Raw genomic sequence first — 17,058 nt, 5'->3', positions numbered from 1 at the left:
AAGAAATAATAGTTATATATTATTATTATTTTTATATATAATTAAATATTTTATACTTAACCAATTTTAAAAAATTATATACTTTCATATAAAATTAATTAAATAATAATAATAAATTAATAACACTATAAAAAATTATAATTACAAAATTAATTATATTAATTAATTAATTTAAATAATCAATAACTTTATTTTTTAATTTTTAAATATAAATTTGATTTTTTAAAGTAAAATCGTATAGAATCGTAAAATCGAAATTATTTATAAACTCGTAAAATCGTAAAATCTTATTATCGTAAATTTAAAATCGTAAGAGTTTACCTATTTAAGAGTTTACTTAAAATCAGACTCGTTAACATAATGTGAAATCGTAAAATCGTAAGATTTTAAGAGTTAACTCGAGATTTTAACAGCCTTGACTATATCAATAGTGTAGTACCACTCTATACCTCTAACCAAACATACCCTTAGTATATATTTTATTTTTTTCGAGATGGCTGTTTGGTATAGCGCTGGCCTGGAACGTGGCTGATGCTAACTGTTGCGAAGATTTCTATTCTGGGTGCATGGTATTTTATGGGGGTGTGTGTGATTAAGGCTTTATTTAGTAATGATCTAACCAAATAAAGTGTGAAGTTGGGGTTAATACTTTAATTAATTTGTTTTTTTATCAATCCAATGTATTGGAATTTGGAAGCCTCCACTTGCATTGCATGTGATGATGTGATAATCCCAACATCAGTTAATTATTTACTCCATTGATGATAAAATGAAGAGGAATAGGGCAGAAATTTGATGTTATTAATAATATCGAGAATAATCTGTCATATTTAGATAGGATTTAAAATCTAATAAGAGGAAAATTTTCATTTTTCAAATTCACTACCACATTATTCACAACAATAAATTTTTGTCTCTAAAATTAATCACATTAAATAGAACATTGTTTTTTAGGCTCAATTTAATTAATTATTAGCATATCTTCCAAAGTGTCTAACCAAGAGCAATATTCCAGACAAAATTGTTTAAAATATAAATGGAATTTTATAAACACAAATTCTTTTATTAAATATCTATGTACCAGAATTAATTAATTAATATTAATATTGGTAAATTAAATTTGATTAATTAAAGTTTGGAAGGGACCAAGTTTGAATCACATCTTGTTATTGACAATTATTATTACCACACTACTTAAAATAGAAATAACAAATTTCAATGAAATTGTGTGAACGGTGGTGGTGTGAAATCTCAGTTCTCAACAAAGTGTTTAGTTGTGGGATTGGGAGGAAGGAATTTCACCTTCACCAAGACCCTTGCAACGTAATATACTGTATGGGATAATCCAAAAGATGAAGTGTTAATGTGAAAATAAATTACAAAGAATCATAAATTAAGTATACTCTATACTATAAATTAAGTATAGAGAGTATTCATCCAAAGGTTATCATGATAATTTGGTGGATTGAACCTGAAATGCATTTATCCCGTCTCATTGTATTTCAAGTATTCTTTTATTATTTCCCGTTTTCTTCGATTTCAAAAAATCTTTGCGGGACACGGTATACCATATATTTTTTTTTTTATAAAATTGTATAAATTGATCTCCTCTAGCAGCAATAAGAGATAGATACTAACCCTAAGTTCCTGGGTTTAAACACGTCAGACGTCAAGTTCTACGTATGATTAAATGGTTAAGTGTGTTTGCGGGCTACATTCTTAATTCATTGTCCCATTTTTTTTTTATATAAACTGAATTTTTTAATATTATATATTATAATTTTTTTATTAATGAATGAGAACTAGCATGACACCCCACAATCATGTCTTCGCTTAAACTCAAAGCGCTTACGGATGAAAACGAACACGTAACATTTTGGTCTCTTAAGCTAATTCATACTCCTGGACTACTTAGGTGGGTTTTTATTATAAATTTATATTATTACTATAAAAAAATAAACTTAAAACTATTATAAAATTTGAATAATAAATCAAAATATTAGTGATTTATATATTTAATTTTATTTAGTGAGATCGAGGTGAAAATGAAAAAAAATAAATAAATAATACCATGTACACTCTATACCGGGCACAAGCTAAACCATCTTAAACGGGAGAAAGTAAATACCATGTACACTCTGTACCCGGGCACAAGCTAAACCATCTTAAAAGCCGCGGATTATAATTGTGATAATTAGTTATGTACAAATTAACAGAGATTTATCAATTTCATGTGCATCTCTCCAGAATCCAGATATATACTTTTATATTATATAAATAAATAAAAAATTCAATATTTCCAGGACAGGGCCAATGCAAATATAAATTTTATGATTCTTAAAATTGTAAATAATTTTTATTTAATTTTTTTAAAGAGATTTAAAAAAAGATAAAAGAAATATATGTATATTTATTGTATAATATGAAAAAAGAAGAAAAAATAATATTAATAATATAATATATATAATTAATTATACTATTATATTTGAAATTTAGAATCCCATAAAATTAAGAAACCTTATACAACTGCATAGATTGTCTTACTTCAAAATTAGAAAAAAAAATGAATTAGGTATCATAATTCCTTACTATCCTCACTTAGAAAGACATACAAATGGACTAGTACTAGAAATGTGTATGAATTTTAAAATTTGGTTATACATTGAGGGCAAATATACGAGTCTGCATGACATTAAAAATGAAATGTATAAATTGTCAAAGAATTTATATTTCCTTTCTAACCAAATGATTTACCAAAATATAGCAGAATTGACACCTATATATTTGTTAAGCTAAAGTCTTCCACAATATAGGCCAACAAATATAGATATGAGTTCTCTCATGTCAAAATATATTTATGTCATTTCTACATTTGAGGTAGAAAATTTGAAAATTGTTAGGGCCTAGAGAAATATTTCTAAACCTTTTTTTTTTATAAGTTTCAAAGTTTAGATAGATCATTTGTATTTCCACACTCTGGGGATGTCTAAGGTTTTTAATTATTAGTTAAATGTCACTTCATCTCATTTATTTTAATATTTATTAATTAAAGAAACCTAAAAGTGGAATTATCCAAAATGAGTCTTTAAAATCAAAGCTAAATAAATCCTAAATTTAATTAAACGAAACACAACAAATTAAATGAGTAAAAGACAACATACAAAATCTATTCCAGTAAAAGCCGGATCAAATGAGACATTTGATCTTTGACTAAGTTCTCATTATCAAACGTTGTTATTTGTTTTTTCTATAAACCGCAATTTTTCTTGATGGTTTCACTGCCTTCTCTTTTTGTTAATTCTCATTTGTGTCTTACTAGTTTTATGTTTATAAGTAATGGGGTTAAGTCTATCTCCTTTCTTCATTTGATGACGACTGTTTATAAGGAAGGATGATAAAAAAAATTATGTTTCAGTATAAGATGCATGAGATTTAGAATTTTGTAATTTTTTTAGAAATAAGGTTGGTTTGACATATTTTATATTTAATTATTTGTTTCATCTTATTTAAATATATTATTCATTTATTTTATTTTATTATTTCAATTCAATTATAAGTTAGAATATATAGCAATTATAAATTATTTCAATATAAAAATGTTTTTTTAAATAATATAATTAATTTGACATAATTTAGTTTGAATCTTATTTTATTATTTTTTTTTGTTTTTATAATCTTATTATTTATAACATATTAATTTAAATAATTCATAAATTAATTATATATTATTAAAAATAAATTAAGAATCTTAAATTTAAAGTTGAAAGACACATTAGTTTAACTTAATATTTAAGTTAATCATATAATTATTTAAATAATATAGTAGTATATGATTAATCACATCTCAAAAGTTATTTGTACAAATTATAACTATATCCTATGGATAAATTGTTTAGTCTATTATAGTTATACACTTAACTTTTAAATTATATATTTTTTTATTGAATTCAAAATATTATTTGTTAGGAATTTTATGAGATATTATATATATTTTAAAATTTAATTATTATCTGTTTCAATAAAAATCAAATTTGACTATATTTTAAAATTTGTTAAATTTTTAACCATAATATGTTTTGTAAAATCAAACATATTATAAAAATAAAATGAAGGAATGGTTAATTGAGATGTTGACTAGAATATGAGTTCAAATTACTTGTTACAACTTACAAACTCTCTTTTTCCAAATTATCAAAATGATGAAAGACATTGTTTTGTTTTGAGAAGGTGCTAAATAGATTTAAAGATAAACGTTCTTTTTCCAACTCTCACATCATTCTGTTCTCTTTCATTTTCTCTATGTAATGTGATTCTCAAGCTCGTAGAGAATTCAGCGCATCATTTTCCTTAATCAAATTTAAAACTCAATTTTCCAAACTCGCAAGCAAGCAATGACATGAACAAGTCTTCGTAACAGACGATTTGAGCTCCACTAGAATTAGAGGTAAATTCATTTTCCAAAAACAAGTTAAAATGTTTATTAAGAAATATATTTTGATTCAACATAAGAGAAAAAATAACTGACATGATTAAGAAATATGTGAGAAATGCAAGAGTGATTGACTTTACAACCACTTCAACTTACACCTCAAAGTAACAACTTCTCCTTTCAATTTATTTTACAGAAATTCGATTAAACAAACATTGATCTCAATCATCTATCTATTTTTGTAACTCAAGTAGTTTTTGTAAGTTAAAAAAAAAAAAAGCAAAGAAAATCTTATAGTAATCTACTAGAAGATAGATGATTGAGATTAATGTTGGCTAAAATCAAATTTTTGTAAGGAATTGAAAGTAGAAGTTTACTCCGAGGCGTAAGGTTGAAGTCGTTGTGTTGTCAATCACTCTTGCCTTCTTTTCTATGTGTAAAATACTATTTTTCGATTGTGGCAGTCATTTTTTCTTTTAACTTGTCTTTTGAAAAATGAATTTATCTCTAACTCTAGTGGGGCTCAAATCTTATGTTAACTAAAGTTTATTCATCCCATTGTTTGATTTCAAACATGAAAAAGATGAGTTTGAAATTTGAAGAAGAAGAATGATGAGTTGGGTTGTCAAAGTATATCATGAAAATTTTGATAAGGTGGAACAAAATAGGACAACATTTGAACCCCTATGGATTTATTTCACAAGTCACATACACACAAGAAGAGAAACCCTAAGCCCATTGGCCCCAAGGCCACTTTATCTTTAGTTTGTGAGAAATGTTGTCCAATATTTAAAATCTACTGGATTCTTCTTGTTTTCATTTAAAATATCATTACCGAAATTAATTTTAAAAAAATTCATAAATTAGTTAAATTTTACGACAAGTTAATCTCTCGGCCGCTGCCACTTACAAATTCTCGCTTCAATAGGTCTCCCTTTTTTTTTTTTCAAACTCCAAAAACCAGAACTTAATTTTCCTTTTCGTACTGTACTTCAAGAGCTGGCTTCTCCGGTTGAAGATGCAGCAATTCATCACTTCTCTAAAGCCCAACCCTTTAGTTTCAATTGTGTCCGGCGATTCCCCCCTTCCTCCCCATTTTAAACCAATCTTCTCCGGCCGCCCAAAATGGAGGATATCCAACCTTCTCTGTCGTCGTCGTCCTGCTGTTGCTGCTGAAACATCTTCAGATTCAATCAATATCTCATCTTTTAATTCTGGCTTCTACAGCACTGAGGAAATGTCATGCGAATTGTACAACCGTTCCATTTACGACCTCTGTAGATCAGGTGAGGTTGACGAATCCATGAAATTACTTGCCGAGATGGAGGCTATAGGTCACCGTGTCAATTCTAGATCTTACGCTAGCTTAATTACAGCTCTGGCAACCCACGGAAGAACTTTAGAAGCCGATTCCATCTTCCAAGACATGATACTTTCAGGGTTTGAACCAAGACCAAATATTTACAACGTCTTGCTTAAGGCCTTCTTAAGAAAGGGACTCATTAGCCTTGCAGATAAAGTGCTGTCGTCTATGGATGATTTGGGTATGAACAGGAATCGAGAAACATATGAGATCTTAATAGATTATCATGTACATGCAGGCCGAATGAACGATACATGGTCGATCATTGGTGAGATGAGGCGACAGGGGTTTCAGCCTGATTCATTTGTGTACAGTAAGATTATTACACTTTACAGAGACAGTGGGATGTGGAAGAAAGCAATGGAGGTTGTTAGGGAGATTAATGAGACTGGTGTTCCTTTAGACAAGAGAATTTATAACATTATTATTGATTCGTTTGGGAAATATGGCGAGTTGAAGGATGCATTGGAGGTGTTTGTGAAAATGCAACGGGAAGGAATTAAACCTGATATTATGACTTGGAACTCGTTGATCAAATGGCACTGCAAGTTTGGGGATGTGGATACGGCGGTTAGTTTGTTCGTGGAGATGCAAGAACAGGGAATGTATCCCGATCCGAAGATATTCGTTAGAATGATCAGCCGGTTAGGTGATCAAGGGAGGTGGGATGTGATAAAGAAAAACTTCCAGAGTATGAAAGTAAGAGGGTTTGAAAAGAGTGGTGTTATATATGCGGTTTTGGTTGATATTTATGGGCAGTATGGAAGATTTCATGATGCAGAAGAGTGTATAGATGCTCTAAAGATGGAAGGAATCCCACTCTCAACCAGCATCTTTTGTGTGCTGGCTAATGCTTATGCTCAACAGGTTTTGTTTGTCTTCTTCTTCTTCTTCTTTATATTCTCTGATATGATATGAAAACTTGATTTTCTTGTTCTCTCTATATATATTTGAAGTAGGGATTATGTGAAGAGACGCTAAGAATCCTTCAATTCATGGAAGAAGAAGGAATTGAGGCAAACCTTATCATGCTGAATATGTTGGTTAATGGATTCAGCATCTCTGGAAGGCATGCGGAGGCAATGTCAATATATCAACACATGAAAGAAACTGTAAGGATGGAGATAATATCATATCTACTGCATTTCTTATTCCGAACCCAGATGAGAAACTTTCAAAGAATTTCCATTTGGAAACATTTTTACTGTCGAGAATCTGAAATGGGCCTCATTTCTTCAACTGGTGATAAAATATTGTTTGTTGATATGAATGTAGGGTATTAGTCCTGATGTGGTTACTTACAGTACCCTAATGAAGGCTTTTATCAGGGCAAAGAAGTATGATGAGGTAAAATTGTTTACTGTTATTTTGGATTTGATCTTTAAGAAGGAAGGGTAATTTACTTAATTAATTAGAATATCTTCTTTTTTATGATTATAAGTAGATTCCTAGAATATACAAGGAAATGGAATCAGCTGGATGTTTACCAGATAGATGGGCTAAAGAGATGCTTCAGACTGCTCTCATGTACCTTGACCATCAACATTTCTAAACTGAAGAAAGTTCTTGTAATCATTTCTTCATGAAACAGATTAGCACATAAACACCAAATTATACATTTTACCTTAGACTATGACGACGAGAGGAAGACTTGTCCTTCTCCTTCCCCGGTTTGAGGATGCAGGGCCCAATAATCTTCGGGACTTACGACAGACAGACTGACTTGTTCCTCCAGGTTCTTGTCAAACACAGAAGAATGCACTGTCCTGTTGCACAAGTATATGTTTGCATCACCAAAAACAACCTTACAAAGATGTAGCAAAGAAAGAGCAAACCTGTTGTGGTATTCTTCTAAGCAATCAAATTAACTGGTGTGAAAGGGTCTGTCCTATTAGTTCTATGTTTAAACAAGTCAAGCGCATATTGGTTTAGACCATCAGGATCAAGGATCAGGGAGTAGTTTTTAAATTTGTGTCTTTTACCACGTTTAAATATTAATAAAATCAAACACAATTGTAAAATACTCTATTTTTTTTTCTTTACATTATTGTAATTTTGATAAACATAAATGATGATCATATAAGTTAATTCTAAACAAAAGTTGACAAGCTATTTAATATCAGAAGCGTGGAAGGAAAGCGGAACTGTGTGATTTGATTTATTGCACTAAATTATTTGCAATGACCAAACAAATCAAACCAAAATCCCAAAATTGTTAAAGTTATTAAATGCTTTGAAAAGATTCCACAAGTTTCACATGCTCAGAATATTGTTTTCTCACCAAATCTAAAGAAAAAGTAATCTCCATTAGTTGTCTAGTTCTAGTCTAATATTAATTCTTAAAGATTCTTTCCTACACAATTTTCTTCGAGAACTACTGAAAATGAACTTCATCAAAAGAGAATCTGGATAAACAAAAAGCAGTTCACCTTATGACTAGACACGTGAGCCAATTTTGAAAATGCTGTGGTCTGGGATTAAGGATGACAATTTGAAACCGCTCCGCGAGAATTAAACTGAATTGTCCCATTCAGGACGGTTTTTTTCCGAAACCGAACGGGGATGGTATTTGTGTCTCCCGACCGCCCCGATCCCGCCTCCGAACACTATAAATATAATTAAATATATTAAATCACCAATATATTTATTTATTCCCTGTATTTTTAAAAGAGTCATCATTTTAATTTTTTAGAAAAATATAAAATTTCAATATATTACAATATATATTATATTAAAAAAATTGTTTATATAATTTTATTGTATAATTTTTTTATTTATTTTTTAAATATCTTATTAACGGTGTCCCGCGTAGATTCTTCACAACCGAACGGGACAGAGATGGTATTAAAAAATCTTCGAAATAAAAACAGAACGGAGATGATAAATGCATTTCGGCCCCGAACCGACTCATTGTCATCTCTAACCAGAATGAATTTAACTTTTTCATAGACAAAGGCTACTATCTTTATAAATATATATATATATATATTTAATTAAAAGTTATATTTAAATTATTGAAAATTAGTATCATAATTATGAATACAGATATAATTTATCTTTAAAAATGATCAAAGTGAAAATTAAGAATAATTTAATTTTTATTTGATATAAAAAGTGTAATTGAATTAGATAAATAAATATAATTGTTTGATAAATTTTGAAAGAAGTTACCAAGTTAATTTTGATATAACTTTTTCTAACGAACATGATTTGTTTTTTAATAAAAAATAACAAATAAGATAGTTAGTTGATCCAAAATCAGTATGATATATTTGAAAAAAATCTTTTTTTTTTTTAATTTAAATTCGTTTTCTAATTAGAAGCATGTCATCACTTGACATTGATGTTGGTGTCCCCTATCTCACTAGTTAGATTGTTTTATCAAGTTTTTAGATAATGAATGATTACTGAGATATTGAGAAAGTAATAATTATTTTTAGTAAAAAATTTAAAAAGTATTAATATATATAAATAAAATAAAAAATAATAATTTAAAATAAAAAGTATTTTAATTAATGAAATAAGTAATGGAAAATTATTGAGAAATGATTGATTAAAAAATTGATTTGATTTAAATTTTTTAAATAATAAAAAAAAACTGCCATGAGTGTTTTATGAGAGTTAGTTTGATATTTTTATTTTTTTTTTAAATTTTAAAAAAAAAAAATCTCAAATTTAATACAAATAAAAAATAATAATAATTCAACAAACAAATAACTCTAGTAACTTAATCTTTTTTATCAAATAATTTTTTTATTTTTTTAAATAAAAATTCTAAATAACCCACTATCAAATTATTAATTAAAATAATATAAATCATTATATCCCTAATATATTTTTACTTCCAATAATCTTATAAATTTTATTATCATGGCAGCTTTCAAAGAGAATTCTGAAAAAACAAATCTGAATTTTGTAACTAACATAAACAAAATTACCATCTCATTATCCTTTTTCCATATATGAGATAAATGTTAAGAACACAACAATGCCAATAGCAAAATAATGGATCAATTTTACTAGTATATTATGTAATATAGAATCTAACCTCCATAAAACCAGCCCCATTTCAATTCACAAGGTTTGCACACACAATCAGATTACACCATCCCAAAATGTTTCGATCGGCTTCAAATCTCCCATCCCAATCACATATGCTCTCAAAACCTGGTATTAACAACATACAAAGCCAAAGCATTCAAACCAATTGCCTTCTCATATACGTATCTTCATGCACAAAGACTGGATCTTGTGAATTCGATTGAGGAGGAGGAACGTGGGTTTGTCCCATTACAATGCCGCCTTGATTAGGAGGAGCAACAGGTACAGCCCACAAAGGGGGAGGAGGAGGAGGAGCATCAGCTCTGTTCTTTGTCGAAGACACGGCAAGAAAATAAGCAATACCCAGACCGACACTTGCAACAGACAAGAGGGCTGCTCCAGAAAAGACTCCAGGCTTCACAACATAGCAGTAGTAGTTTCCGAAATACATGCTCTCTTCACCATGTTGATCATTTAGAGCTGCACCCGTAAGCATCAGAAGGAAAGCTACAACAAACGTGAACCTTGCAAACAAAATAATAGATTAAAAAACAAACAACATTTAGGGCTTGTTTGATGTAGTTTATTTCGAACCACGATCCCATCGACTCTTCAATCTAATCATTCAAATCATAAATCAAAATTCCAAAATACCCTTCTTTTTATCTTTCTTTAAGGTGATTAGTATACATCATTAAAGTGAAGAGTATTTTGGTCAAAGAACCCAAATAAATTGTTGTGTTGAAAAGTTAGATCAAACAAGATTTTAACTCATCATCTCAAAAAGACCGAAGATCAAAAAAGCTCTTAAGTAATTTTGAGTTTATATAAGATAAAGTACCATGAGACAACAAAGTAGACTAATGCCAAGGTCCAATTTGAACTTTGTTGATGACGACCTCTTTTGCAACAAATGCAACCAGTTGCGACGTTCAGGATAATCTGAGCAACCATTAGAGAAATTGCTGCTGATAAGCCGAGGCTGAGGGCAGGACTTTTCGGATATATGCATGTAGAAGGACTTGGAAACTCAACTTGAGATGCCTGTCAAGATTTTCAAACCAAGTACAATTCTCACAAATTACCCATCACAAATTTCAAGGAAACTGTTTCAGAAAATAAACATAAGAAGGAAAAGAAGATAAACACACCCTACAATTCTCACAAATTACCCATTAAATAAAGTAGCATTGAAAAAAACTTGTAACTAGAAAGAATCTTGCAGACAGAAAACTAAAGTGACATGCTGAAAGGTGTGCAGAGTTGGCTGGTCTAGTTTGTAATGATTTGATCATTTGAACCAAATCAGACGAGCCAGCCAAGTTCTGCAAAGTATTATGCTTCTTGATGGGAAAGAACTCTATAACTCGAAAAAACAGTCTTAAATCTGATTCTTCAAATTTAGCTCATTAGTAAAGTATGGTTTAACACAAAAAAGTTGTTTTGTATCTCAATCTCATGGAGAAATTGACATAACAATTGTTTTTGTTTCGTTTCGTTTGGATCACAAGCTGGACCGAGAGTGAATCTTACTTTGTTTGGTTATATGCTTTATTTAACACAAAAATTTTGTTTGTTATCCAACCTAAAATCCAGCTTAATCGAGCCAGTGATCTAACTTAAAACCTAACTATACTTTTATATCCGAAATGAGTATAAAAAATTGAAAGATTTTGTGGATCAAAATCCAGCCAAGCCAAATGAACTTGTGATCTGATACCACACTTCTCATAAAGAAATCTAGGCATGTACAGTTCAAATATCCAAGATCTACTTCAACCAACTTCCGTGTTTACCCTGATTTTTATTTTTATTTATAGAGCAAATGCATACAAGTGATACAAGTCGACAACAGAAGAAAACATGGAAACATAAACGGGAGGAAATGGTGATTTACCTTTATTTTGGTGCCTTCCGCCGCAAAACCCAGAACAGCTGATAGTAGCCCTAGAAACCCTACAACAGAACAGATTACTATAGCTTTTCTCTCCATTTCTTTCTATCTCTCTCTCTCTCCTCTGCTCACTCCTTAACACCCTGAAGAGCACAAAGTTGGAAATATGAAGTATTGATCGAGGGGAGAAGAGGAAGAGGTTAAAGCATTTAATCGATGAACTCTTCCATTTACTCTAGCTAGAGATTGCTTCTGGGAGCACTCACGAAGGGGGGAGAAATAGTAATACAAAAGTAGACCAGCCCGTTTCTCTGCCTTTTTTGTTTTTTTCTTATTTTAAATAGTTTCTTATTTGGAATTGTGATCATTCTTTTTATCTCTAGAAAGAAAAAAAAAAAACCTATGACAAACTATTTTTTCTTTTTATCCTCTAATGGCTTTCTTTTTGTTTTGTTATTTTTTTTTGTTTTTATTATTTGGATCGATTTGATGTTATTTTTAGAATGATTGGACATTCTCAACTTTTAGTAGGTCATTTGCTGTAAATATTTGTCAATTGTTTTGTTAATAATTTTTTTTAGTATGTGTTCAACATTTTCTTAAAAGCAAAGGGGATGAAGTTGTCAGATATTGAGTTATTTCTTATTTGTTCAATAATGAGTTATTTGAATTGATCTTCTATTTTGGGATCTCTTAGGTGTATTTTCAATTTAAATTTATTTTTTTTGGTTTTTCATTGTTTTGATCATATATATATATATATATATATATATATATATATATATATATATATATATATATATATATAAATTGTTCGTTATCACTCAACACATGGATAAGGACAATTTTCACTTCCACCCAAAATATTTGGTAAAAACTCATTTGACACGGTTTAGTTGATTTGTTCGATTTGTTCTACTTTCTCACACATTCTTATGAAATTTAAACGATTTTGTCTTTAAAATCACCCTAAAAAAATGCAAAATTATTGGATATCTCAATTGTAATTTTAATTTTTATAAATTTAATATATTATTTAATACTTAGATTATCATTTAATTTTTATAAATTTAATATATTATTTAATACTTAAATATTTAATCATTTTGATGGTTTATATGGATATATTATATTTAGATTGGATTATTTGCAAATTAATTTTATATATATAACTATTTTTTGAAAAAATATCTTTATTTATTTGTTTTAAAATTAAAATATATTTATAAAAATTAAATCAATTAGATTAAGTGTTAGTATAAAGTTATCACTAATTTGAATGAAAAATATTATCAAATTAGTTCAAGGATCTTATTTCAAATGTCTTAAATTAAAGTTAAAAGAATAATAAATTGTTTTTTATATTTAAAAAATTATAAATAATAGTACCTTATTCACTATAGTTATAGTTACTGGTTTATGTTAAATTAAAATCTAAATAAATTTTAACCAATCATCCTAAAAAACAAAATAATCATCTTAGTCATTTACACTAAAATTATAATTATAAGTCAAATGGATACATTAATACAAAATTTATATTATTGAGATCAGTTATATCGTTATATTACCGGGCAATTATAGTGCAAACACAAACTATGTCTAAAACATTAATAACTGGCTTTGAATAGAACCACAATAAGACAATAACCAGTATTTTAATAACCAACGGTTGCATATAAAACCATTTTAATAACTGACGATAGCATAAATATTTTTTTTTATTTAATTAATAATATTGGGAATGAAAACGTACATGTATTTAAATAAAGGGATGAAATTCTCACTTTTTTTAAAGCAGTTTTTTACCACTAGAAATCAAAAATATAATTAATAATATAAAATGTTTGTAATAAAATATATATTTTTAATGCACAACTTGTTAATAAATAAGAATATGTATCCCAACCAAATATATTTTTTTTAATAAAAAAAATACATTTATTTAATGTTAAAAAGGACCAAAATGTTATAGTTTGATTCTCATTTAAAATATTTTAAATAGATGACAATTAAAAAGGCAATGAAGCTGAAAGTGAGTACGTGTGAAAAGCGAACGAGTTACACTGTTAGAGGCTACCACAATAGACTTGAGCATTGTAACCTAAGGGCATCTCCAACCGGCCCTCAAAACGCAAACTCATACCCAATTTTCCTCCAACCGCCAATAAAACGCAAACCCATACTCATTTCTCACTCTCTTTTTAAAATAAAAATGCATATTTGGTGTTGTACGGTTCATTTTGAAAAAAAAAATCTAAATTTTTAAATAAGTCCTTCAAATTTATAAACTCTTTAATTTAAATATTAAACTTGTTTATATAAATTATTTAAAATATTTCATTTGGTGTTTTAATTTTTAATTTTGAAATAAAAAGTTATAATATTTTTTAAATTTATAATTAAATTATATTATACATAAAATTATATATATATATATATATTTATTTTACGTTATATTTTGTAAAACTTAAATTTTAATATAGTATGTTTGTTTATTTAAATATATTATTGAATTATTTTGTTATGTATGAATTATTGATATATAATTAATTTTATTAAAGGAATAAGAAAAGTTTAGAATTAAATATGTAAAGTTAATAAATATATAGATAATATTAATAAGATAAAAAGTTAGAGTAAGAAAAGAATATTCTAAGAATATTCTTTTAAGTTTGGAAATCAGTTTTTGGGTTGGAGATGAATTAGTATTGATGGTGACGTTTACAGCATTTTAGGTTTGAGAATGAGTTTGTGGGTTGGAGATAGTCTAAAACATAAAAACAACTCTATCAAAAGAACTAGGTAGCTCTCAAAGTACACAAAATAACTAACATCAATCCCGATTCTTTCCTACCATCATGAACATCGGGATGAAACTAGGAAATATGGTCTAAATAATCTCAATATTTAATCGCTACATAGACACAATACAATATTTCACTCTCGGAGGTGAAGTATATTTACACTAAAAATGACAAATAACACCCGACACGAAAACAAATGTATTTAGACATTTATTTAATTTAAATCTTCTAAACTAAAAAGTGTTGGTCCAAAGACACGAAGTCAGGGATGAGTCACAAAATCCAATAGTTCAATTTTCCTTCTTGTTCAAAAATAGGAAATTAAGACAACGAGATATTTCATGAATACAATTTACTTATGCCTACAATAGAATGTGTTGACAGAGGAGGGAACTTGATGAACCTTCTAATCAAGTCATTGCAATGGTTCTATAGTGTCATGTTAATTCTCTTTATTAAAAAAAAAGTGTTACAATTATAAATAAAACCATGTGAAATATAGACTAGGTAAAATAAAATAAAAGGAAAGAGAACTATGAAATGATGTTCTTAGACTCCTATGAGATTGGTTGAAGTACCTTTGTAAGAAAGAAAACTAAATTTATGAAATCACTAAATATTGTGAAGTTTGTTCTAGTTTGTTTTTACTCTTCTCTTTTTATTAAGAAAATATGAAGTTCCACTGTCGATTAAATCTTTCTCAACATGGGCGAAAGAATGATTGGTTGTATAATGATATGCAAAAATTAATGCACGGAATAGTGAATTTAAGATTTGAAATATATTCGACTAAAGTTTTTTACACAAATAAGGTAGATCGTCATTAAGTGTAGGAGCTTTTATTTTATCTTAAAATCACAATGATTAGTATAGGCACACAAAACAACAAAATTTATATCAATGAAGTTCAAGAAATTATCATCACAAAATATATATGTTCTAAAAAATTGTAGTAATAGGAGTTTAAACACTAAATTATTAACATAATAAAATTCAAAATAAAAAATGATTATCTGATTGAGGAGACTTGGCATGAGGCTCATTCAGGGTTTGTCTGTTCCCTCACAAGTATCGATAAAAATAGTGCTGATTCAAGCTTATTTGCTTTGAGTTATTTAATATTTTTATTTTAATATTATTAAATAAAAAGTAAATTATTTAAAACTTTAATTGGTTTAATTATTATAATATTTTTTTATATTTAAAGTTGATAAAAATAAAATATTTTAATATTTTATTTAATTAATTGAGTACTAAAGATAAAATATAAAATTAAAAAAAGTAAACTTTTGAAAAAAAAAACATACAGACGTCATCTAATTTTTCAATTAAAATGTTTTGTTTTTTATAGGTAGAAAGTGCGGTTAAGTGTTAGCTCTTAATTCTTAAATTGTAATTATAGTTTTTTTTTTTTTATAAAAAGTTAATTTTCATTAATTAAAATAAGGAGTTACAAATATTGATTTACAAATAATACCATATAACATTTAAAAATTTTAAATAACAAATTTATAAAAATTAAATTCAAATGAGAAAGATTTAACATCTTATTTTTTTTAAGGTGACACCAATTAGAAATTAAGATAAAATACATGTAGAAGGCCTCCAAATAAAGGCCAAATAAAAAATCAGCTTAAAAAAACTATACAAAAGTGAAACAATTCAAAATAGGATAACTTTATCTCATTTTGATGTTAAAATGGAGAAGTACATGAACTCAGAAAGAATCACTAAAATATTTAAAAATATGAACAACAAACAACACAAAAAAAACTGAGAAAAAACTGAGAGTATTATTTGAATTATAAAAATTCAAACGAAAAATTCGATCCAAATAAACAAGACGTCAGACATAACCAAATTTAACACCCAACTCAAATTTGAGCCATAACAATCTCTAATATGCTAAGTAAATCAAAAAAAGAAAAAATAAAATAAAATGACTTTTGACCATCCTAGACAATTTTTAAAGAGAGACATATAAAATTAAATTTAACTCGTGAGGTAATTATAGTTACAAAATAATTATTTCGATAACTTAATTATATTTTTTAAAATAAATAAAATATTGATTTCCTCTACCTATTGTTTATTTGATTAAGGTTTTGGATAAACATGATTTAGGACATGCAGTTGCATTTACCTTAGTCAAATGTAATTATTCTAATTTACTACTTTAGCTGGTAGGGATTTTTAAGCATAGAAGTCCATATAAACGGACTATTTTGATATGCTGATAAAAAATACAATTATTTGAAAAATAACATGGATTATGATTTTTTTAATAAATGAAGAAAAATTCCAAAAATTAGAATCTGAATGAATATATTTTTTTAATGTTATCTTTGACAATCAGAATAAAGGCTGTGTGATATGATATAGTAAATAATTATTTTCAAACATATTAATTATATTTTAAAGGCTGTAATATGATCATATATTAATATAGACTATGCAATGAATGTTTGTCATCAACCATTACTGCAATTAATTAGCTATTCCTTTTGTATTTAATCGTGATAAA

The 17,058-nt window shown here is 27.6% G+C and overlaps 2 protein-coding genes across 2 annotated transcripts; one reads left to right on the top strand and one right to left on the bottom strand.

Moving 5' to 3' along the window:
* The first annotated feature begins 5,357 nt into the window (after positions 1-5,357).
* LOC124932091 (pentatricopeptide repeat-containing protein CRP1, chloroplastic-like) lies at positions 5,358-7,813 on the top strand. Its single transcript, XM_047472697.1, has 4 exons — positions 5,358-6,659; positions 6,752-6,904; positions 7,068-7,139; positions 7,237-7,813. The coding sequence occupies exons 1-4, from the start codon at positions 5,448-5,450 to the stop codon at positions 7,342-7,344; spliced, it is 1,545 nt and encodes a 514-aa protein (XP_047328653.1). The 5' UTR covers positions 5,358-5,447; the 3' UTR covers positions 7,345-7,813.
* A 1,895-nt stretch (positions 7,814-9,708) lies between these two features.
* On the bottom strand, positions 9,709-12,017 carry LOC124931665. The gene is made up of 3 exons (XM_047472187.1): positions 11,731-12,017; positions 10,675-10,877; positions 9,709-10,357 (listed from the first exon to the last, which is right to left on the bottom strand). The coding sequence occupies exons 1-3, from the start codon at positions 11,824-11,826 to the stop codon at positions 9,991-9,993; spliced, it is 666 nt and encodes a 221-aa protein (XP_047328143.1). The 5' UTR covers positions 11,827-12,017; the 3' UTR covers positions 9,709-9,990.
* Positions 12,018-17,058: the final 5,041 nt, after the last annotated feature.

This window comes from Impatiens glandulifera, chromosome 3, assembly GCF_907164915.1.
Source record: "Impatiens glandulifera chromosome 3, dImpGla2.1, whole genome shotgun sequence".
NCBI classification, from domain to species: Eukaryota; Viridiplantae; Streptophyta; class Magnoliopsida; order Ericales; family Balsaminaceae; genus Impatiens; species Impatiens glandulifera.
The sequence above is the reverse complement of the archived record's forward strand: the minus strand, read 5'-3'. Positions and strand labels throughout refer to the sequence as shown.